The following is a 24495-nucleotide window of genomic DNA, read 5'->3' as shown; positions in this document are numbered from 1 at the left end:
ATGCATCTGTCCGTTCGGCTGGATTACCGCACAACCAACAACGAGGCAGAGTATGAGGTCCTCATAGCGGGATTGCAGGCCGCTCGGCACGTAGGAGCCAGTAAGGTGTTAATTTATTCAGACTCACAGTTGGCCGCTCAGCAGCTCTTGGGAACCTTCGAGATCAACAACACACGGCTGAAGCTGTACGCGGAGGCCTTAGACAAGCTCAAAACCAACTTCGGCGAGGTTGTCATACAGAAGATCCCCCAAGCGGAGAATCAGGTGACAGATGAGTTGGCAAAGCTGGCGAGTTCGATAACACCGATCATCACCCAACCATCGATCGAGCAGGTATCCTTAGTGGCTCACATTGACAAGATGGAGGGCCTCGTGTTCCTGAGCGACTGGAGGACGACCACAGTGGAATTTTTGCGATCAGGAGCTGGTCCGTCCGATCGGGCTGAGGCACAGTTGCTAAGAAGGAGGGCGGGCCGGTTCACCCTCATCGGGGACCAGCTCTACAAGAAGGCTTTCTCCCGTCCGCTGCTAAAGTGTGTCAGCTCAGAAGACGCGGAGTATATACTAAAGGAAGTGCATTAAGGATCTTGCGGAGAACACCCGACTGGTCGGTCGTTAGCAAAGAAGATCCTGCTAGCCGGATATTTATGGTCAACCCTCCAGGAAGATGTCGCTCGGATATTTATGGTCGGTCGATTTCTTGTCAAAGATATCACAGTTTCTCCCATCGGGCGACGGAGGAGATGAAGGCCTCTATAATAGCCTGCCCGTTTGACCAGTGGGGCATGGATATTATAGGACCCTTCCCCATGGCGACCGGACAATGGAAGTTTTTACTAGTAGCGGTAGACTATTTCTCAAAGTGGGTGGAAGTCGAGCCGCTCGCGAAAATAACCGAGCAGATGGTCAAGAAGTTCATCTGGCAGCACATAATATGTCGGTTCGGCATTCCACGATGGCTCGTGTCTGACAATGGGCGACAATTCATCGGACAGCAGCTCCGAGAATGGAGCGAGGGGTATGACATTCAGCAACACTTCACCTTTGTGGCTTATCAATAGAGCAACGGGCAGGCTGAGGTCGCTAATCGGGAGATCCTGCGGATTCTTCGAGTTCGGCTAAACCATATTGGTGGCAGCTGGGTAGATGAGCTCCCGGGCGTGTTATGGGTGATTCACACTACCCCTAAGGAGGGAACGGGGGCCATGTCTTTTGACTTGGTGTACGAAGGGGAGGTTGTCGTTCCCGTGGAGGTCGGAGTAGAATCCGATCGAGTACAACAGTACGACGCGAGTAACATCGAGCGGAGGTGATAACCATGATTTTGGCTATATTATCTTGATTTATAATGCACATTTTTAATGAACTTTTTATAGCTTAATCTCACATTTATATCATATTTCATAATTGCATTTGAATTTGGACTTAATTGCAAATTTGCTTATAATTATGGTATTTGATGCTAATATTTGTTTATTATTTTGTAGGAATCAAAAGGGTCATGGACCCGATCAAATCAGACCACACTTGGGCTCAAATCAAGGGCTAATCAAGTCGATCAAGCCTTGGAGTGTTTTGGACCATCCATTGAAGATCAGAGAGATCTGAGCCATCCGTCAAGGATCTGGTCCATTCGAGCTACGAGGAAGCACATCACAGCCGTAGATGAAGATCCAAGGGTTTTGATCCAGATCCGAGATGATCCAACCATTGATTCAGCCCAAATCAATCTGGACCGTCCAATCAGTTTTGAGGAGGTTTAAAAGCCGCGTGAGAAGCTACAGTTCACTGGACTCGGCATTCGCGATTTCTCCACTATAGCTGCTTCTTCTCCGCCGTGATGTCGGAGTTCCCTTCCACATTCCAAATCCGTGAGCAATCCTTCTTCATCGCCGGCGATCTCCTAGCTTCCGATGTTTGTCGTCCGAGGTCAGGAAGCGGCCGAGGGTGTTTCCCCAGTCCATGAACCGAGTTTCTGATTTCCTTCTTCAATCCGAACGAGGGCGGTTCCTAGTCCGCGATTTCCATCATCACCGGAGCTCGAAGGGTGTTTCCCAGTAGCTCCGATCTTCCTCCGACTACCATTCCATCCGCGACATCCGAATCGATCTGATCAATCGATTTGAGTCCGCAATCCCAGAATCGAGCTACTGTCTTCGTGCGCCATGAGTGCTAACCGATCCGTGAGCCCGAAGGGTGTTTCCCAGAGGCTGTGATCGAAAGGTGGCATTAGCTGGAAGCTTTGTTCTTTGCTGGTGGTCACCTGAAGGGTGTTTCTCAGAGGTGGCTCTGTTTCTAGCAGAATGAAGAAGTTTTGATTCAGGTTTTGGTTTGAGGAATGTTAGGGTTTTGTTTACTTCATTTCTATTTTTTGAATTGTGTTTGAACTTGCTCAGATCCTCAGATCTGATCCATTACTTTGCCATTTCATTTTGTTTGAGTTTAGTTTTTGTAAGCAATCCTGTTTCTGATTTTCTATTTGGAAGTTTGTTTTCATTTGAACATTTGCAATCCAAACCATGTTTAACTTTAACTTAGTTTGCAAATTTTTTTTTGTTCTGTTTTGAATTAGAAAGATCTAATTACCACATGTTTATTTAGTTTTGGTTATGTAGCTAGCTAATCTTTGCTCTCAGAATTTGATTGGTATTGATTGAGATGGAGTTTAAATGTGGAATGCTTACTTAAGCTTTTAATTGTTACCCAAATTGTATGTTGAGGAACATGTATGAGATTGGATAATTTGTTAGTTGAAGAGCTTGAGTCAATGATGATAGTTTGATGTTAATTTGATGAAATGAAGGAGATCATCTTTTGAGAAGAACCATACTTCTTGAATCTGTTCTTGATTTTATTAGATGAGATTAATTTGAATTGCAAGTTAAAGGGAAGTGCTAGGTTGACCTTGTTGATGTAATAACTCAATTTGAATTAATTCTAAGATATGCACACATTTATTAGTTATCCTTTGAAAAATACGACTTGGGACTCCTTACTACACATATTTTATTTAGTTAATTGAGTTCCTAATCTTTATTAATTTGGAGCACCACGTGACATGGAAATGGCCGACACCAAATTTTGCCGCCGTTGTCGGGGAGCAACTAACTAGTAGTGTGTGTTTATTTTAGATTGTGCATTGTATTGATTGATTTTATTGTTATCATCTTTCTTGATTTTATTGCTTATTTCTCTTTGTAATTTCATGTTGATTTATTCTTGAATTTTTAAGTGCTTTTACTATTCATGCTATCATGTGTTTGAAACTTTATGCTCTAGAGTCTTCTAACATTGAGTTTTAGTGTTGTAGTGAAGAACAGGAGATTTCTTTAACATGGATCCATATTTTCATAATTTTGGAGGTGGAATGGAAAATCAGTATTTTCAGCCTGTGTATCAGTTTTACCCAAACATGGGTCAACAATATAGGTATGAATCATTTTCAAATGGTTTTTATGCTAATTGGGTGGATAATTCATGTTTCAGGTATGAAAATGCACAAGGACCATTTATTGAGTCATATCTAGTCTACCAGAGTTCAAATGGATTTCAAGAGGTTTCAACAAATTTTATGCCACAACCTTTTCAACAAAATGACCCTCAGATGGATGAGTCAACATGGAAACTCAGGGAGATTATGCAACAAATGAATGAGCATCAAGAGCAGCAATTCTCAAGGATACATAATATACAAAATCAGTTAGATCAGATTGCATCATCCATTCATCAGTTGCAAACACAGAGCGCCAATGAAGAGATGGGTTGTGGAGATCTTGTCAGGCCTGACACTGCATCTACTTCTTCATTAGATTCCTTAAGTACTTTTTATTGTTGTATGATGTATTTGAACCTACTTTTGATTCTACTAATGATGTTGCTCTAGATGATGGAAATGATGCAGGAATTGATTTTGGAGATGATTTAAGTGTAGGGGATTGCTTATTGGAAGCATTACCTTAAGAATCACCAAGAATTGAAAATGTAAGTGTAGGGACTTGTGCTATGGAGCCAAGCACCCAAGGATCACTACATGAGGATGTACATTCACCGGAACCAGAGCTTGAGCATTTAGTTGATGAGGAAGAGGTAATAATCACCACTCCAGGTACCTTTCAACATGATAAGGTGAGCAATTTTTATGATACATCAGAAAATTTAATTGAGGTACCATTCATTGATTTTGTTAGATTTGATCCATTGTTTGATACATTTCCTACCAAGACTAATATTCTCCTATTTTCTTTTTATCACACATGTGTATGGGAGGTATTGTCTTTTAACGATGTTGTAGGAGAATGCAAGCTCCCGGAGTGGATGCTTGAACTGAACCGCCTCCGTCCTCTAGAAAAAGCTTTGAAAGGAAAAATGAAGAATAAAAAGAATTTATGTGGAACCACAATTCCTCCACTTCCAGCATGGATTCTTCTTTTGAATCTTCTTCAACCACCGGGAAATGAAAGGGGACTGTTTCCAATTTTGCTTTCTCTTGCATTTTAATTCATGCTTTGTGTTTAGTTTTTATCTAATAAATTCTTTATACATTTCTTTAGTTTCATACTTTGCATTTGCATTTTGTTTTCATACTTTGTATTTGGTTTAGTACATATCATGTCATTTTTAATAAAATTCTCCATGAATTGTTTTAGTAATACTTTTAAGATGGTAAAAGTTTATTAAATTTGATCATCAATTTAGGTCATGTGACATGATTAGATGCTTTTCTTGCATGATATTGGTTAATTTGGTGGTGGATTCCAAATGGATCAATTGAGCTTGATTGCATTAAAAAAAAACACCTAGAGAGGACCAATCTAAGCCTAAATACTATTTTATCTTTGTGTGGCATGTACTCATAGCAATTAAACTCTAGAACTTGCTTTGCTTCTTTTCAAGGTCACAATAGCATATGTGTGCATAGAAATTGAGGATTTTGTCAATTTTGTTTCCCTTCATACTTTCCAATTCCTTTCCTCAAAATTTTTCTTTATACATTCTCATCTAGCATTCTAAATTTTGATTGCCTTCGCTTGTCATTCTCTTTTTGAGAGTTTTGGTTGAATTCTTGATGAGTAAGATTTTGCAAGATGGGTAAAGGTTTAAGTGTGGGGGAGGATTGGTATACATTTGAAGAGATTGAATGTTTTTGATGGCTTCATGAGAATTGACCTTTGATTATTGAACATGACATGGAAGTGACAAGAGTTTCTTTGTATGAATTATTCAAATTGCTTAGGTCAGTGTGCTCTATTGATAGGCACATTTTAATGAACGTGTGCAGTTGTTGGGAAGCAATTTTGAAGTGATTCATTGCATATTAAAGAATAGTGATACAAAGTCTTTTAAGTTCTTAATTCTGAAACTAAGTATCTGCAGTGCAAGAAATGATGGGAAATCAGAATTTAGAAATCAGTGCATTTCTGAATGTTGCAGAATTTAATTGGATCTTAGAAGCTTCTTGGCTGCTAAAGGTAGAATCATGATAATTCAGTAGAGAAGGATCAGTGTGCATATTATACTGGGAATCAAGAATTGGAAGCTGCTGTAAGAAGAAAAAAAATATGACTGCAATCAGACACATATTGCAGCAAGATTCTTTGGAATTTTAAATACTTAAACTCAATTCAGGAAGTTGTTGAGCTTGGGTTTATTAGATTAGTATGGATTTGCTGTGGAAGCAATCTAGGCTGAAAGTTGAATACAAACCCGAACAAGAACAGGGAAATCTGAAGTGTAGGAATTCTATTTAAAAAATATAAAGTTTGATACCATGAACTTTTGGCAGCTGCAAACCTTTGATTTCTTGCTGAATATGGATTTGGAATCTCTGAAATTTCAAGATTTATATGGAACAAGTGAAGTAGTGAAGACTCTGCTATAAACAGAATTAAACAGAGCCTTTGATTTCTTCATCAGTAATGAGATTAACTCTTCTTTCCAATGAAGCATACAAGATGATCAAAAGGAACTAATAGCTTCATTTCTGAAAATTAGAAGACTAAGAACTAAATTATGGTACCTGTTAAAGTGTTCAGCAGAGTATTCTGCAGCAACAAGAAGCCTAAAAATTTTGTATCACTGTCAATGTGTGCTGATTCTGTTGGTTCAAGAACTAAGTGATGAAATTGGCTTCCTCTGGAAATGATATAGTAAGAAGAAACTGTTTGGAATTTTCAATGCCTGCTGATTTTTGATCAGTTTGAAATATAAATTTCAAGTAATTTGTGTGTTGATATGATAGATTAGTGATGAACATACTCAAATGCTGAATTGCTGGAATTGCTGAAGATCAGATTCAGATTCGAATTCTGTCCAGAGACCATGAGAAATAAAAATGTATAAAAGGAATGGAATCAAGTAGGAAACTGAAATCTGTTGTTGCTGTAAGTGAACAACAAGGTGGAGCTAAGTCTTTGTAATTCCTGCTCAAGTGCCAAATCCCTGATTTACTTCAATCTATTGACAACAACAGAAATTTCAGAAACCAGGGCTATCTATGTTGTTGTCACTGCCCTCCTTATGAATGACCTCAAACTCTAAACAAGCAATGAAAACAATGCAAAAGAATCAGAATTGGAACTGATTACTCTGCTGAACTGCATTTGTTACTGCATATCTGAAATAATCAGTAACTTGCTGGAATATTATGAGTATGCATTTCCAGAGAAGAGCTAGTGTTGCTGAAACCTGAAAATGTTGCAATTGGAATCTGCTGGAGATACTAATTCTTCACAGCAACTATACTAGTTGTCTAAGTGTTACGGATCAGAGATCATGAGAGATTCAGGAATCCAGAATTCAAAAAGGTTTGCAGAATCTGATGTGGATCCATGTAATTCATAAGTGATACAAGCCCAACTTTCTCATAGTTTATGTTGATGAATCTGAATTCTAAAAATTGATTGACGGAGTTGAGTTCAGTAGCATAAATGTTGAGTATCAAATGGGGTTGTTGAATGATAAGTTTTAGTTGATAGCTACAAAGGATTTAGGAAGAATTGAAGGAAAGCTGTAATCAGTGACTTTTTGGAATTTTATTGCAGAATTCCAAACTGAGTATTGGCTACCAATTTCTGTGATTAAGTATATTGCTGGACTTCTATGGCATGGTGTGGCTGCTGGGATAAGGAGGATAGTGGATAAACAGATTGCAATTCAGAAATAAAACCTTGTATCAAAGTTGTATCAGGAATAAGGAGCAACTGATTTATGGAATTGTTTAATTGCATTGCACTGTTTAGTGCCAAACTTATGTGCTGAATTGCTCGAGATGGAAATAGTGGCTTAAGGAGTGTATCAAGCAAGTGGTTAGAAGAGTGTCATACTATGCTTAATTGCCCGAGACGGTCAATATTTTAAGTGTGGGGGAGGGAACTCTTCTCCATAAGTTGAGTTGAGATTATTTAAGTTTTCAAGTGATGGAAACAAGTGAAAAAAAGACGGTGAAAGAAAAAAAAATTGAAAAATGGCACATCAAGAGAGTATCAAGTGGAAGATAGAGTATCAAGATTCTTTGTTTGCCATCAAATTGAAGGGGGGGGGGGGTTAGCTTGATATTTTGAATTGGTAATGACATATGGTATTCATCTCTTTTCACATCAAAATGGTCAACTCATCAAGTATATTCCTCCAATACTCTCATCTCCTCAATTCTTCATTGAATTCTTTTCTTTTGTCATTTCATTTACTTTCATTGTTCTTTTTTATTCCATTTTAATTCTTCATGATAAATTCCTTTTATTTCATGTATGCTATGTTCTATGGTGGCGGAGAAGTAGAAAATAAGCAAGCTTATGGTAGTGAAATGTTATGAGTTACATTGAGTGAGCTCCACATATATGTAATTTTGAGTGTGAGAGCTAGATTAGGTCAATATCTTGTGAGATTGCAACTTGCTTAATTTTTCAATTGGATTGAAATCACCATATCTACTGATTATCATTTGGATTGTATTTATGATTGTTGTGATCTTTAAGATGACCTTAGTTAATTACCTTTTACTATCTTTTAGGTATTGCTAGGAAATTTGTGTGGAGATGATTTTAAATTTTCTTGACTTGAATGGGACGTCCAAGATTAAGTGTGGGGGATTTGATAACCATGATTTTGGCTATATTATCTTGATTCATAATTCACATTTTTAATGATCTTTTTATAGCTTAATCTCATATTTACATCATATTTCATAATTGCATTTCAATTTAGAATTAATTACAAATTGACTTATAATTATGGTATTTGATGCTAATATTTGTTTATTATTTTGTAGGCATCAAAAGGGTCATTGACCTGATCAAATCATACCACACTTGGGCTCAAATCAAGGGCTAATCAAGTCGATCAAGGCTTGGAGTGTTTTGGACCATCCATTGAAGATCAGAGAGATTTGAGTCATCCGTTAATGATCTGGTCCATTCGAGCTACGAGGAAGCACATCACAGCCGTAGATGAAGATCCAAGGGTTTTGATCCAGATCCGATATGATCCAACCATTGATTCAGCCCAAATCAATATGGACCGTCCGATCAATTTTGAGGAGGTTTAAAAGCCGCGTGAGAAGCTACAGTTCACTGGACTCGTCGTTCGTGATTTCTCCACTGTAGCTACTTCTTCTCCGTCGTGATGCCGCAGTTCTCTTCCACATTCCAGATCCGTGAGCAATCCTTCTTCATCGCCGGCGATCTCCTAGCTTCCGGTGTTCATCGTCCGAGGTCAGGAAGCGGCGGAGGGTGTTTCCCCATTCCGTGAGCCGAGTTTCTGATTTCCTTCTACAATCCAGACGAGGGTGGTTCCCAGTCCGCGATTTCCATCATCACCGGAGCTCGAAGGGTGTTTCCCAGAAGCTCCGATCTTCCTCCGACTACCATTCCATCCGCGACATCCGAATCGATCTGATCAATCGATTTGGGTCCGCAATTCCAAAATCGAGCTACTGTCTTCGTGCGCCGTGAGTGCTAATCGATCCGTGAGCCCGAAGGGTGTTTCCCAGAGGCTGTGATCGAAAGGTGGCATTAGCTGGAAGCTCTGTTCTTTGCTGGTGGTCACCCGAAGGGTGTTTCTCAGAGGTGGCTCTGTTTCTAGCAGAATGAAGAAGTTTTGATTCGGGTTTTGGTTTGAGGAATGTTTGGGTTTTGTTTACTTCATTTCTGTTTTCTGAATTGTGTTTGAACTTGCTCAGATCCTCAGATCTAATCCATTACTTTGCCATTTCATTTTGTTTGAGTTTAGTTTTTATAAGCAATCCTGTTTCTGATTTTCTATTTGGAAGTTTGTTTTCATTTGAACATTTGCAATCCAAACCATGTTTAGCTTTAACTTAGTTTGCAATTTTTTTTTGTTCTGTTTTGAATTAGAAAGATCTGATTACCACATGTTTATTTAGTTTTGGTTATGTAGCTAGCTAATCTTTGCTCTCGGAATTTGATTGGTATTGATTGAGATGGAGTTTAAATGTGGAATGCTTACTTAAGCTTTTAATTGTTACCCAAATTGTATGTTGAGGAACATGTATGAGATTGGATAATTTGTTAGTTGAAGAGCTTGAGTCAATGATGATAGTTTGATGTTAATTTGATGAAATGAAGGAGATCATCTTTTGAGAAGAACCATACTTCTTGAATCTGTTCTTGATTTTATTAGATGAGATTAATTTGAATTTCAAGTTAAAGGGAAGTGCTAGGTTGACCTTGTTGATGTAATAACTCAATTTGAATTAATTCTAAGATATGCACACATTTATTAGTTATCCTTGGAAAAATACGACTTGTGACTCCTTACTACACATATTTTATTTAGTTAATTGAGTTCCTAATCTTTATTAATTTGGAGCGCCACGTGACATGGAAATAGTCGACACCAGGAGGCTGCTAGAGCTGGACATGGTAGATGAGGCGCGAGCCAAAGCAGCCGTCCAGCTAATGGCATACCGCTAAAGAATGAAGCAAAATTACAACAGGCGAGTGATTCCCAGGGCATTCCAAGTCGACGACTTTGTATGGAAGAAGGTGAAGCCGGTCGGAGATGTGAGCAAGCTGGAGGCACCCTGGGCTGGGCCCTTCAAGGTCATCGAGAAGCTCCGATCGTGCGCCTATTACCTCGAAGATGAAGATGAACGACAGCTAGAACGACCATGGAGCACTAAACATCTCTAGCCATACCGAGTCGGATGAAAGGCGTGCCCATGTAATTCGTTATATGTACTTTCCGTTCCTTGGCTCCCTTTGAATACAGGAATGATATCAAAAAGAAAAGAATACGCCAAACGGCTAGGCTCCATGAAGACCGTCGAGCGGTGATGTTAAACTCTAGAGTCGAACCGGAGACTATAAATCTCCAGGCCTGAAGACCGTCGAGCGGCGACATTAAACTCTAGAGTCGAACCGGTGACTATAAACCCCCCGGCCTGAAGACCGTCGAGCGGCAACGTTAAACTCTAGAGTCGAACCGGCGACTATAAATCCCCCGGCCTGAAGAATATCGACCGGCGACGTTAAATTCTAGAGTCGAACCGGCGACTATAAACCCCCCTCCGGCTTGAAGACAATCGAGCGACAACGTTAAACTCTAGAGTCGAACCAACGACTATAAACCCCCCCCCTCGACCAGAAGACCGTCGAGCGGTGACGTAAACTCTAGAGTCGGACCGGCAACTATAAACCCCCCAGCCTAAAGACCGTTGAGCGGCGACGTTAAACCCCAGAGTCGAACCGGCAACTGTAAACCCCTGGCTCGTAGACCGCCGAGCGGCAACCATAGGGTTCAGCCTTGGCATAGCATAATCCTAATGGAACTTATGGAAGAGTGATGGTCTTGTACTCGACTGCCGAGTGGTAGCTCGAAGATCGGGAGGCAAAGACTCGCATGAGTCAGACAGCTCACTCGAATACACACGGCCATTCGCCGAGCAGCCAAGGAAAAGCTAAAGAAGGTTCATTGATCAAAATCAGCTGAACGACGAGTACTCAAAGTGAAATAGGCTGAACGGCCAATACACATCCACGCTTCACTCTAAATAATTAAAAATCTCGTCCGGAATCGTGGTCAGAAGATCAGCATGATCGCGGACGGGAATAGTGAAATCTTCAGGAAGTCGGCCCTTTGACTTCAGATAGTCAGCTGTGGCGGAGATGGTCAACTCGAACGCATGGACGAGCCGAGCGCAAGCTTTTTCAACAAATTTCTCCGAGCGGATGTAATTCTGCTGCATGACCGTGACTCGACCAGGTTTGACCTCCTGATATTCTTTGAAGGCGACTCGGGAGGCCTCCAGTGCGTCTTGAAAGGTCTTCAGATCACTCTGAAGAGCGGCCACCTCCGTCGAACGGCCATTCTTCTCGGTAGTGCTCAAGCGCCCGGGCCTCAGCATTCTTCGTCTCCAGGTTGGTGATGGCATGATTCTTCCTGTTGGTGGCCAAAGTGATCTTCTTGTCGTATGTTTTGACCTGGGTCTTGAGCCGGTCCACCATAGTTTGCAAGCTCAAAGATTTGTACCGCTCGGCCTCTAGCAGTTTATTAGTCTTATCCAGGTCAGCCTTCAGCTCAGCATAAGAAGGGCCTTGAAGGGGGAGCCCCACCAGAAACCTTGAGCTTTTTGAACTCCTCTTCAAGGAAAACTAAGCGGTGGCATACCACTATACTTTCCACCCAATGTTTCAACCCGGTTAAAAGAAAAATAGTCAGTACCGAACGGAGGAGAAGAAATAAAGGCTTGTGATAAAAGTTACCCCGGTGGTTTGTTGCAAATAGCTGTTGCCGAGCAGCCCAGGGGGCATCATACCCACGCGCGCTCGGGCGTCCTCCCAGACTTTCGCAAGGGGTCCCCGCACGGTTATTAAGTGTTCGGGGCTCGTCGGCTGTTCGGCCGCTTGCATATATTCCTCTGTCGGTAGGTGGAGCAAGGCTTTGATAGTCCTGCGCCGGCCGGGAGTAGACTAAGCGGACGCGGAAGGGGCAGAAGATTGTCCAACCGGCTCAGAGCGAATAAGAGATCGCTTGATTACCTTTGGAGCCGGAGGGAGCGAGCTGAGAGGCCGAGCAGCTATGGGGTCAGAAGGCCAATTTCCTTGAGATAGGGTCCAGTCATAAGACAGCGCTTCCACAGTCGCTGGAGCTAGTGGAGGAGGATCGCCCATCTACTCGGACACGTGAACAGCTGAGGTGGCCGATCGGGTTGGTGTGACCGTTCGGTGGCGTTTGCGCCCAACCAACGGGAGTTCGTCATCAGTAGACTCGGCTTCCTCGGGGCGAGTGGTCGGTTGCGTAGTCGATGGAGCAGTCTCCTCGGCTGCATCAGTAGTGACCGTCTGAGCGGCAGACGTCCGAGCGGCAGACGCATCGCCCGCCGTCTGCACCTCTTCACTCTCGCCTTCATGCGAGCTGATCGGGGTGATGCCAAGTCTCTCTGCCTCCTGCGCTGCAGCCGCCTCTATCTCAGCTACCTTGCATTTCATCATGCCGAACACCACCGATTTCATCATGGTCTCGGCTGCAAGAAAGAGAAAAGAAATCAGTTAGACTCAAAGAAAAGGAGAGAAAGTTATTTCTTACCAGGGTCGTTCGGAAGCCGCGTTTGGATCGGGCTTAAACCGAATAGATACATCATCCCTTCGGGCAGCAGCTTATGGATGTCCAGCTTCAGCCCGGCCAGCAGGTTATCCACGTGTAGAAAAGTGGGCTCGGTCCTGTACCTTTTCAGGTCGGGGGGAGGTGGCAGCGAAGTTTGCCATTGGGTTCGGAAGGGTGGCAGCTCGGGAAAACTCTAAAAGAAGAAATGATCCTTCCAATACTTGTTGGAGGTAGGCATTTTATCAAAGAAAACTAAACCGATCCGAGCTTGAAACAAGAAGGTGCCCAGCTCGAATTGCTTGGGATAGTAAAAATAATGAAAAATCTGAGGCTTAAGGGGGATGTTGTGCACTCGGAAGAGCACAACTATGCCGCACAATAGCCTGAAGGAGTTAGGCATGAGCGGGATGCGAAAGTAGTTGCACACTTCTATGATGAATGAGTGGATCGGAAACCTAAGGCCACCTACGAATTGGTCGCGGAAGAAGGTAACCGTGCCGGCCGGCGGGTCATGAGGCCGGTCGGACGACTCGGCCAGGGTGAGTTTGTGGTCAGCAGGGATGTCATATGCATTGATCAGTTTAAAGGCATCTCCCGAGTCAAATCGACTCTCCATGGATTGATACCAAAGGCCAGGAGAGGGGGCGGACAAACTGGCCATGATTGGAAAGTGAAAACGCAGAGACTTCGTCGGAAAGATCGACGGAAAAAATAACGAGAGAGGCGACGCTAAGGAAAGCGAGGGGAAGCAGAACGCGAAAACAAGAAAGGATCAGGGAGCTTACAAAAGTAAACCTAGGAGAAGGAGGGGGAAGATCGTCGGAGCACTGGAGGTCGAGGGAACCGATGAAGCACGCAGAAGCAGCAACGATGGAATAGTTGTCGGCGCCTGTGCTTTATAAACATAGGGCTCATCCAACCGTAGCCGTCCGATCCAGGTCATCGGGATCGAAGTTGACATCCGGCCGTCGAATTCAAACCGCTGCGGAGCTGACACCCTCGCCGTACGATGACGGCGGTGGCGCCACGTGGCGATAGGTTAAAGGGCGGCATTTAATGAATGTCATTACACAGGCATGGGCGCGTGCTCGTCCTTAATAGCAGGGATTTGCACAAATTCCGAAAAGATCCTGAAGACGTCAGCATTAATCGCCCTCGGGTCGGCAAGGTAATCAGCGGCAAGCAAAACTTTTCAAGGCTTAGCAGGTAGGCCGCCGAGCGGTTGCCTGGCACCATCATAGTGCCCGAACAGAGAAGCACCCACCTCAGTGGTCAAGCGGCCGTTACACCACTAGGCTAGTAGTCCAGTCAGTCGGACTTTTAGCCTCCTTCGACTAGACTTGAGGGGGAGGCACGTGATCCGGTGGTGAAGGAGGGGGTCCAGCCATACAGTGGTCAACGACACGTGGAAGTCAAAGTCAAAATGGGCATACCAATGTTTTGGCCGAGCGGGAGGTCACCTAGCCGATCGGCCTTAATAGCGCCCAGGTCGGCGCGAAGACAACTCGATCACAGGACGAGTTTCCGATGCTCAGGGGGTTTCATATAAAAGAAGCGATGCGCCGACCGGCGAGTCCGCTCGGCCGAGATACCGAAGGTTGCACGTTCGTCCGAGTATGCGACCGAGCGGCTCACCTGCTCGGCCTAGTAATAGACGAGAGAGAAGAGGACAAAATAGATAGCTGGCGATATCCTTCTCGAGACATGCGCCGCCGACAGATAGCATGATCGGCGACCAGACTGGACAGAAGATCGTACGATGGAAGTTTCCACTGTCATGTTGGAGATATGCTCGGACGGTTGCGGTATGACATCAGACACACTTTTTTGACACGTCCATTTTGAGGCATGCTTTGAAGAGCGTGCACATCTCGAGAAGCGTGCATGCATTCCCCGGGATCCTATATAAGGACCCCCAGACTTCGACGGAGATATGCATGATCATCTACTGTAGCTCTTTGCCATCTTATTCTTCTTCAGTTTCTTCTTGCCTGACTTAAGCTTCGGAGGGTCGTCGCCGGGATCCCCTCCCCGGCTCGATTTTACTGCAAGTTCACCGGAGTCCACGTCAATCCAGAGTCTACACGGAATTAGCAAAGAGCGCCACGTCTCAACGTCCGTCTACTCAATTTTTGGACAGAATCAAATATTAAGTTGATCGAATTAACTGAATTAATCAAATATACATCCCTACATGACTGAGCAAAGAATCCACCCTGGGCAGCGAGGCCGCGGGGATGACAGCCCTGGCAATTCAGACAGACTTGATTGCCTCGCTGCACAATTACTTGGTCGCATGATCGACTTGGAGGCTTGGTCATGTGGTTGCCTGGTGGCTGTGGTCTGGCTATATGGGACGAACGATCGGCCGTACTATGTGGTCGGCGGATCATTATTTTTTTGTTTGAATTTTTTATAAGAAGAATATTTTGGAGAAAAAATAAATATGAAATAATAGGTCGTCCTTTAAGAAATTTTGAAACTCATGTGAGTCATTTGGCAAAATGCCCTATAAACATTCAAGAAGACTCGTCCTGCTCAAGAGGCTACCTTGAAGGAATGAAGTTGACTTCCATATGATGACAAATCTATTGTTATTATTATTTATTTGAAATGTTTTGAGAAATTTATCGTTTTTCTATTAGTTCATGTTTATCACTTCTCTTTGTCCTCGGGGTCATGGTGCCATGATAGAATATCCAAATTATCTCCTAAGTATTCACGGTTCGAACCCCAGCTATAATATATTTGTAGGAATTTTTTCTCCAAATGGAGGGCGTAATCAAAAGATACTAGGCTTCTGCGCTGGCCGTCACATGCGCTTCCCGATTTACCCTAGTGGTCGGTGGAAAAATTTCCGTGGGACCCGATCGGTCACCCCAGAGATAGTCAATGAGGCTAACTGGGATTATTATTTTGCACAATGAAGTCTGTGGTTCGAATCTCGGCAAAGCCGAGGTAAATACCTCCCTTATGTGCTAGTCACTATTCCAAATGCTAATAGTCGCTCGTGATTTACCTCCTCCGTGTTGACCTTGGGACGGATTGATGGAGGCGCTGGGATGAGCATATTCATCTTTTTTTTTTTTTTTTCCACAATGTTTATCACTTCTCTTTAATTTCTTCCATGCCTAGAAATAAATTTAAAAATAGCTTTAACAAATTAATGGGCATAAAATAGTTTGATAAGAGTTTATCTTAAATAAAAGATTATTAGTTTATAAATACATATATATTGATGTTGTATGTGAAAAAAAAAGATAATAAATTATAGTTTTTTGCTACAAAATTTTCTCTCCCTTTTTATTTGTTTTGAAATTCACCTAATAATAATTTTTAAAACTGAGGGATCTTTTTAAAAAATGTAAATCTTCAAAGGAAAAAATGTAAATTCTCCTAATATATATATATATATATATATATATATATATATATATATATATATATATATATATATATATATATATATATATATATAAATTGGTAAATTTTTCAAACAAATAAATAATTTAAAAACAAGTCAAACTTTTTACCAAATATCAATTTGATTATTGATTATAAGTTATCCTTTGAATTTAACGGCTTTTCTATGGAATTTTTAGTTTATGTCGGATCTTTTTGTAAATTTGATCTAAAGTCAACTACCTGACATCATCGTTGACATTTTGTGCCATGGATCCAGATCATTATTCGGGGCATCCTCTTATCCACTTCGATCGCGCTCCCCTCGTGACGAAATTCCGTACTGTCCTTCCTCGATATTTCTATAAAGACGCATCACACGATCGATCGAATCTCACTTATTAAATAAGTTGACGATTTCAATAGAAGACGATGACGAGGAAAGGACTGAGACGGTTCTTTGATGGCTGCCGACGCCATTCCGGCGACGCAGAAGCCGGCGATGCTTCTTCTTCGACGTCGTCGTCGCCGGAGGCGGTGTTGAGATTGGAGGCGGAGGTGGCGAGCGCGGAAGCGGTGGTGGTGAAATGGGACCCAAATTCCTCTGCTTACGCCAAGATCACGTCTTTGTTCTACGAGGACCGCATCGAGGCCCGCCGCTTCGTGGCCCACGTCTCCGCCCTGCAGCGCCTCATGCTAGACGTCGCCGCCGCCGGCGAGCCCTCCGGCCTCTCTCACCCCTCCCTCGCCCTCGCGCAGACCCTGATGCAGGCCGCCATGCGCCGCCTCGAGAAGGAGTTTTACCAAATCCTCGCCGCCAACCGCGACCTCCTCGACCCGGAGTCCGTCTCCGTCCGCTCCAGCGTCTCCGACATCGATCCTTGGGATGATGACGAGACCACTGCGACCGCCGTAGGAGATTCCACCACTGTCGACAACCTCCGGGCCATCGCTGGCGCCATGGTCTTCGCCGGCTACGGCAAGGAGTGTGTCAGTATCTACCGCACTTTCCGCAAGTCCATCGTCGACGACGGACTCGCTCGTCTCGGATTTGAGCTTCGATTGCAAAGCTACAAGATGGATTGGCCCGCGCTCGAGCTCAAAATCCGATCTTGGCTCGCCGCCGCGCGGGTCACCGTCCGCACTCTGTTCCACGGCGAACGCGTCCTCGTTGACGAAGTCTTCGCCGACTCAGACGTCGTCCGGGAGGCCGTCTTCTCCAATATCACCGGAGATGCCGTCCAGTTCTTTGCCTTTCCGGAGTTAGTGGCCCGTTCGATTAAGCGCTCCCACGATAAGCTCTTCCGGATGTTGGACATGCACGACGTGTTGGCGGAGCTTTGGCCGGAGGTTGGGCTCGTCTTCTCCTTCGAGTCCACCGCTTCCGTGCGGACGCAGGTGGTGGCCTCCCTCGCCAAGCTCACGGAGGCCGCGCGGATCGGACTGGCGGACTTCGAGTCGGCGATCGTTAAGGAGCCCTCACAGTCGCCGGTCCCAGGTGGCAGCGTCCACCCGATGAACCGGTACGCAATGAACTACCTCGCACTGCTCGCCGACTACCATCCCTCAGCCGAGGAGATCTTCGACTCGTGGCAACCGTCGCCGCCGCCGCATTCTGTTTCCGCCACTTCACCGCCGCTGGTTCTGGTCGCGCGGCTGATCGAGACGCTGCTTTTGAAGCTTGACGGAAAAGCCGATGCGTACCACGACGCCGCCCTTTCGCACCTTTTCATGGCGAACAACCTCCAGTATGTCGTGAACAAGGTCGGCTCTTGCGCTCTGCGGGGGCTCCTGGGGAACGACTGGTCGGCACGGCACGCCGCTAAGGCGAGGCATCATCTGGCCCGGTACGAGCGCGTAGCGTGGGGTCCCCTCGCAGCGATGGTGCCAGCGACGGAGGTCTCCTCGGCGGCGGAGGCCAGGGAGCGGATGCGGGGTTACAGGGCGGCGCTGGAGGAGGCCTTGGCGGCGCAGGCGGGGTGGGCCGTGGTGGACGCCGCAGTGAGGGAGGAGACCAGGGAGAGGGTAAGGGAGATGGTGGTCCCGGCGTACCGAGGGTTCCACGCCCGGTGGCTGAGCACGGCGTCCGGCGTGGCGGGCTTCCCAACGCCGGACGAGGTGTGGGATCGCCTTGGCGGACTCTTCTCTCAGTTGTCCGGTTCGGATGGCTCAGGATCCGGTTCGAATACCCTCAATGTATCGAACCAAACCTTGTAGTTTTGTTGTAATAGATCAATTTATTTCTTTACATTTTTTTTTTTTGGTCATTGAACACATGTAAAAATGTCTTTCACAACATTCTACTAATAAACTTCTCTAATATCGTGAATGTTATTGGAGTTAGGTCAATTGGGTTCACCATATAAGATATTGTAAGTTCGTTGCCCCCAACACGATACATCGGTAAGGCGCAATGAGGACAAAAAGACTCATTCGATAATGATATATCAAATATAAATATTAGTAGTTGATATGGTGTATAGTGGTAGACTTTAATCAAGAGGATGTGATAGTCAGAAGTCCAAGAGTGACAATCAAAAGTCAAGGGATGTGACAGTCAAAAGTTCAGGAGACGTGACAGTCAGAAGTCCAGGTGTAAGATATGCGAATTTATTTTTAGGGTTATCATGAAATAACCTTATGAAAATTTTAGAAATTTTTAGAAATTATTCTGGATTTTTACGGAGGTTGTATGACTAATTTTGCGGAGATGTGAGTAGAGGTTTGTTTAGAAATACGCGTTGTGAGAGTTTAATTGAGGAGTTACTTAGGGTTTAATTTCCTTAACCCTAAGTGAGTTCTATTAATAGGGCTTTATTTCTCACCCGAATCCTAGAACCCGACCCGACTTCTTTCCCTTCCTCTCTTTCTCTCTCGCGCGGACGAACCCGATACCGACAGAGGACTCTTCCCCGACGATCCCGTTCTCGCCGAATCGTCGGAGGAAGAGCGCCGGATCATGACGGTGCCGGCCATCCCCGGAGGAGAGACCACCTCTTCAGCCATTTCTTCAGCGCGTGCAACGGTGATCCACCGTCTAGGGCACGCGAGGGGTTTGGCTCGCATCATTCCCGATCGATCAAGTTCCTCTGTCCTTCCTCCTTGATCCGTTCGAAGGAAGGCGACTCGTGTCATCACTCGTCGGAGCGGATCAGACGACGCCGTCTGTAGGCGACGATTGAGGTAAGCGTCGATGGGAAAGATTTTGTGGATTCAAGATTGTGGTTTTTAGGGTTTTCACCTCGATCTCCTTTCTGTTCTGGATTAAAGGAAGGTGTCGGATCAACCTGGGGAGGTATCTCGCCTGAGTAGGTCTCGATCTTCCTCCTCCTTGCAGCTGATTGGGGTTTTGGCTGGGAGATTTGGGAATCAATTCAGGTGAGTAAGGTTCTGTGTGATAAGGATTTCAGCAAATTCATTGATCTACAATTAGCTCCTGTTTAGATTTTGGAAAGAAGAGGAGTAAGGAACTTGGTAGCTGTCGGCAGGATTCTGGTGAGGGCTGTAGGTTTTTCATCCACTGCTACCTCTCAAGGTAAGTGATGTACAGTAAGGGTATTTCTGTTGATTTCATTCGTACGTGGCTAAATTAGGTTGTTTAATGGGTGTAGAATTTTATTCTTGCTTGGATTAATAGTAGTGAATAGTTGTGATTCTAAATCCATGTTGACACTAGATTACTATGATTTAAAATCATATTAGATGTGGTGGACTAAAACCTTTGGTTAGGGAATAATTGAAAGGTGAATTATATTCGAACCTAGTCTAGTTGATTATGGTATGTTTAAGGTTGCATTATTCTAGATAACCACGGTTGGCTATTACTTTAGAGTTGGTTATTTATTTAAAGGTGATTCAATTATGCGTAGTATATATATATATATATATATTACATAGATTGAATATGTGATACAGGACCTTGATCTGGACGAGCCGCGTGACGTGGGTGATTCTGTAGATACGGGATATATCGAGGCGAGTATTTCTTCCTATCTCCTATTTAGTTCTTTGAACTTTAAAGCATGGTTAGATTTGGATGTTTAGTTTGCATTACCTTAAATCTGTATATTTGTTTCGTTCCTGCTTATCACTTTATGTCTTGATCTTTGATATGATCTAGTATACTTCGATACAGTCTCACCCTTGATATCAGAACTCTATACATATGCATATGTAGAGTTTGTATCATAGAGATGTCCGGTTTGTACGGTTAGCGTGCTTAACATGCATATTGATGTTGAGTGTACACGTGGTGGGTATGTGTTATTGGAGTTGCATAGTGGATTGACCATGTTGTATGTTGGAGTATGTATATATGTTTGTGGTGGTTTTTGGGGGTGTTTTTGGGGTGCATGATTGTTGATAGCATCTATATTGTGACTATTCACATCATGTCATCATTCATTGCATACTGACGACTATTGTCTCCTTTGTGGTGAGAGGGTCGGCAATTGTTTATAGTTGCCCATTCGGCCACTGTTGGAGAGTGGTAGCTAGGAGTTGAGCTAGTCCTGTCGCGCTTGCTTAGCCGTTCGGTGTTTATACTCTGTCAGCCTCGACCACTCTGGAGTAGTGGGTCTTGAGGGTACAGTAGTCAGAGAGCTTGAGTTGTGAGTGGTCAGAGACCCTTAGCTATGTAGTTATATATGTTAGGACCAAAAGTAGCTAGAGGGGGGGGGGGGTGAATAGCTCGTCGCGTTCGCTCGTTGCTCGGCGTTGCTTGTTTCTTCAAAGATGTGCAGCGGAAATACAAAGAAACAATCACACAACGCTAACACGGTTGGTTTATTTGGTATCCACCTCACAAGAGGTGACTAATCCAAGGATTCACACCAACACACGCACCCTCCACTAAATAAAACTCTCCTTTATGGTAACTACCAAGGGCGGAGAAGCCCTACAAGACTCAATACAAGAAGAGAGGGAAAGGATACAAGAAATACAAGCTTACAAGCTTACAATGAGTATAAACCCTAACCCTAGCTTCTCTTCTTGGCTTTGATCCGCCTCTTGACTTGGAGAACTTCCAAGATCCTTCAAGAACTGGCGATCTGAGCTTTGTGAGTGCTGTGGAGGAGCTGGCGAGAGATCTGGAGTGAATCGGAGAAGCGATGCCGAAGGAATCATGCGCCTGCGGCCTTTATCGACGCCAACGGTCGGATCCCGATCGATTCGAATGTTCCCAATCGATCGGGGAGGCTTTGGATCGATCCACGGATCGATCCAGAGCGCCTCTGTGCTTTGGGAAAAACGCCTGGATCGATCCATGGATCGATCCAGCGCTTATCGCGCAAAGCAGCCGCGTCCCAATCGATCCACTGATCGATCCAGAGGCTCTCTGTTCGCTAGGAAAGGCTTGGATCGATCCACTGATCGATCTAGCTCCTGGATCGATCCACTGATCGATCCAGTACTTGGTTTTTGCCCAAAACCAAGTCCCAAGCCTACCAAACCAACACCCGGTCAACCTTGACCTGTTGGTACACCATGCCTAGCATCTGGTCACTCCTTTGACTGCTAGGACTTCCCACCAAGTGTCTGGTCAATCCCTTTGACCCACTTGGACTTTTCTATTCATGCCAAGTATCTGATCACTCCCTTTGACCTACTTGGACTTCCATCAGATGTCTGGTCAATCCCTTTGACCTATCTGTATTTCCTCGTGCCAAGTATCCAGTCAATCCTTTGACCTACTTGGACTTCCCAACACCAGATGTCCGATCATCCTTGATCCATCCGGATTTTTCCTTGCCTGGTTTCACTCACCGGGACTTTCACCTAGCTTCACTCACTAGGGTTTTCCATCTGCCTAGCTTCACTCACTAGGGCTTTCACCTAGCTTCACTCACTAGGGTTTTCCATCTGCCTAGCTTCACTCACTAGGGCTTTCACCTGGCTTCACTCACCAGGACTTTCATTCTACCTAACATCCCAGTTAGGACTTCCCAGTCAAGTATCCGGTCAACCTTGACCTACTTGACTCTTCTTCAATCAATTTCTTATTGTCAAACATCTAAACTCAAACCAAGACTCAGCTTGGTCAACCAGGTCAACCTTGACCTGAGGGATGTTGCACCAACAATCTCCCCCTTTTTGATGTTTGACAATACCACAATAACACTTACAATACCACATGTAAGTTAGGCTAATCCTATAGCCTCAATCTTCATGCCACTAGGTAATGAACACATAAATTAAGCTCTTCATTCTCCTCCTAAGAGGGCACACTCCCTCTAGGTAATGAAAGCCTAACTTACACCCATTCACAGGTTCTTTCATTCTCCCCCTATTGGCACACATCAACCCATCTTTGGGCACACATCAACCCATCTTTGGGCACACATCAACCCATCTTTGGGCACACATCAACCCATGCCCCAATTTTGGGTACACATCAACAAATCCATTTGTTGACGACTCTCCCCCTGAAGAGTTGCTCCTCGTTGTTCACAACATCACTTGTTGTGATCAACACGATAATGAAGGTCCCATACCCTTCATTTATCCTTAACTTCTCCCTCAATTTAGACAAATACCCAACCTTGAGCATTTTCTAACCACTTGAGTTCCCACTTGAAATAATGAGGATATCCACTCCCCATTTCAAGTTCAAAAACTCATACATGAGCATTTTCTTTAAAGAAGGTTAACCACCTTCCAAGGTTTATGAAAAATAATTTTTCATGTCTTTAAAGAGTCCCTCCCCCTAAAGACATGGTGGTAACTTCTGTCATTGCACCAACAATGACTTGGAATCCCTAAACCTTTAGGAAACCCAAATTTAGAAGTTTTGAGGTTCAAATACTCAAAATTTGAAACAAACCTCAACCTAAACTTCAATAAAGCCTTCCTTAACCAATCCATCCTTGTTTTCACATGAAAACACCCTTGTATGTATACAAATGTATTTTGGGGGGGTTTGGAATGGTTACCTAGACTCAAAGGGGTTCAAAGATGCTGAAATCAGGCCTTCCCAGCCAAAATCAGCAACTTGGATCGATTGGAGTTGGGTTCCAATCGATTGAACCTTTCTGAATCGATCCACTGATCGATTCAGACTACCTGGATCGATCGGCTGATCGATCCAGCGAGCTTCTGCTCGCGGGAATTGCCGTTTGAATCGATCCATGGATCGATTCAGGAACTCCAATCGATCCATGGATCGATCGGAGCTCTGATAGTTGCTGAAATTCCATTTCAGTCAACTTCAGAAACCCCTAGAAAATTCTACAAAAATCCAAAAATCATGAAATTTTGTGTAGACATTATTTAGGGCATACTTATTCATGGAAAAATAGTTTTCTACGAAAATACATCATATTTTCAAAAATTGACACAAACTTGAAAACTTGCTAAAACTTTAGCGTTTTCTTCAAGTTTGTGTCTAACTATTCAATGGTGATTACTATCAAAAGATAGCCTTCACCATGGTTTTCCAAAAGCATTTTTAAAATATTTTCAAAACCAATATCCCATCATGGGCATAATGCACATGACTTGTACATTAGCTTTCCCAATGATGGGAAAACACATAACTATTGTGTTTTGATGAACCTAAAAACTCAAAAGAATGCACTAAATCAACATCTTGAGCTTTGTTCATCATCCTAACATCTCACTTGTATCTAATGTGCACTAAAGCACATACAAGTCACCTTATAGTCTTTGTGAGATGTAGATTTTGGTTTTGCCCTAAACTAGGGATCATGCATATCTATCTAGGCATTTTAAAGATATTAGACATCTACCTAGGATGTCACTTGTTAATAAGTGTTGTTAAATGCCATTTGTCCTTAATTACAAGGAATTAAACTTAATGCATGCTACTGTTATGGCATACATCAAAAAGAAATAATTTTCAAAAGAAAATATCCTATAACTACATGATGTATGAATGTCATGACATGATATTTTTGGATTTTTCATAATAAAACATGAATGCAAAAATAGACATGATGTCATGGCATATGATGGGCAAACAATCATGGCAAGATTTAGCATAACTAAAATATACCTAGATTAACTATCTAAGTATCCTTAAAATCTTAGCTAAACTTACAACTTAAACCTAGATTGCCCTAAAGTGCTTCATGAAAATGCCAAAGCCTAAATTGACATTTCTAATTCCCTTGATTAATTTGTGCCAGTCGAAATTAAGCATATCCTCAAATGTTGGCATATTTCATTTTTCACAAGAGTAGCACTTTTAAAATAAGGCCCGGATTGCCTTCAATTTCCTAAGAACATACCACACTCCCAACTTGGTAGTTCTTATGAATTTCCCAATATGTGCCGTTTAAGATTAAAATCAATTCTTCCATCATTAGGCACATTTTACTCTTTCAAGGAGTAAATAATAATTCCATTTCATTTTCAAAGGTTAACAAAACCTTGAAAATGCTCCTTGAGTGTCAATTTCCTCAAAGTTGGGTTAACTACCCTTCTAATCGGAGTTGACACTCTCTAACCCATTTATGGGGTAGAGAAAATGCTCCTAGGAACCCAACACCTATTGGTGCTCCTTGGATGCTC

At 43.5% G+C, this 24495-nt stretch overlaps 1 protein-coding gene and 1 long non-coding RNA gene across 2 annotated transcripts; both read left to right on the top strand.

Annotated features, from left to right (window-relative positions):
- The first annotated feature begins 16395 nt into the window (after positions 1-16395).
- Positions 16396-18260, top strand: LOC122054973 (exocyst complex component EXO70H1-like). Its single transcript, XM_042616380.1, has one exon. The coding sequence runs from the start codon at positions 16396-16398 to the stop codon at positions 18178-18180; it is 1785 nt and encodes a 594-aa protein (XP_042472314.1). The 3' UTR covers positions 18181-18260.
- Positions 18261-18852: 592 nt separating this feature from the next.
- LOC121968400 lies at positions 18853-19954 on the top strand. The gene is made up of 4 exons (XR_006108124.1): positions 18853-19146; positions 19234-19341; positions 19408-19498; positions 19879-19954. It is a non-coding gene; the product is annotated as an uncharacterized LOC121968400 (long non-coding RNA).
- The last annotated feature ends 4541 nt before the right edge of the window (positions 19955-24495 follow it).

Source organism: Zingiber officinale, chromosome 3B, assembly GCF_018446385.1.
Source record: "Zingiber officinale cultivar Zhangliang chromosome 3B, Zo_v1.1, whole genome shotgun sequence".
Taxonomy (NCBI): domain Eukaryota; kingdom Viridiplantae; phylum Streptophyta; class Magnoliopsida; order Zingiberales; family Zingiberaceae; genus Zingiber; species Zingiber officinale.
The sequence above is the reverse complement of the archived record's forward strand: the minus strand, read 5'-3'. Positions and strand labels throughout refer to the sequence as shown.

What these genes read in the sequence shown, in the direction of transcription:
- LOC122054973 (XM_042616380.1), top strand. Translation starts at nt 16,396, where the DNA reads ATGACGAGGAAAGGACTGAGACGGTTCTTTGATGGCTGCCGACGCCAT.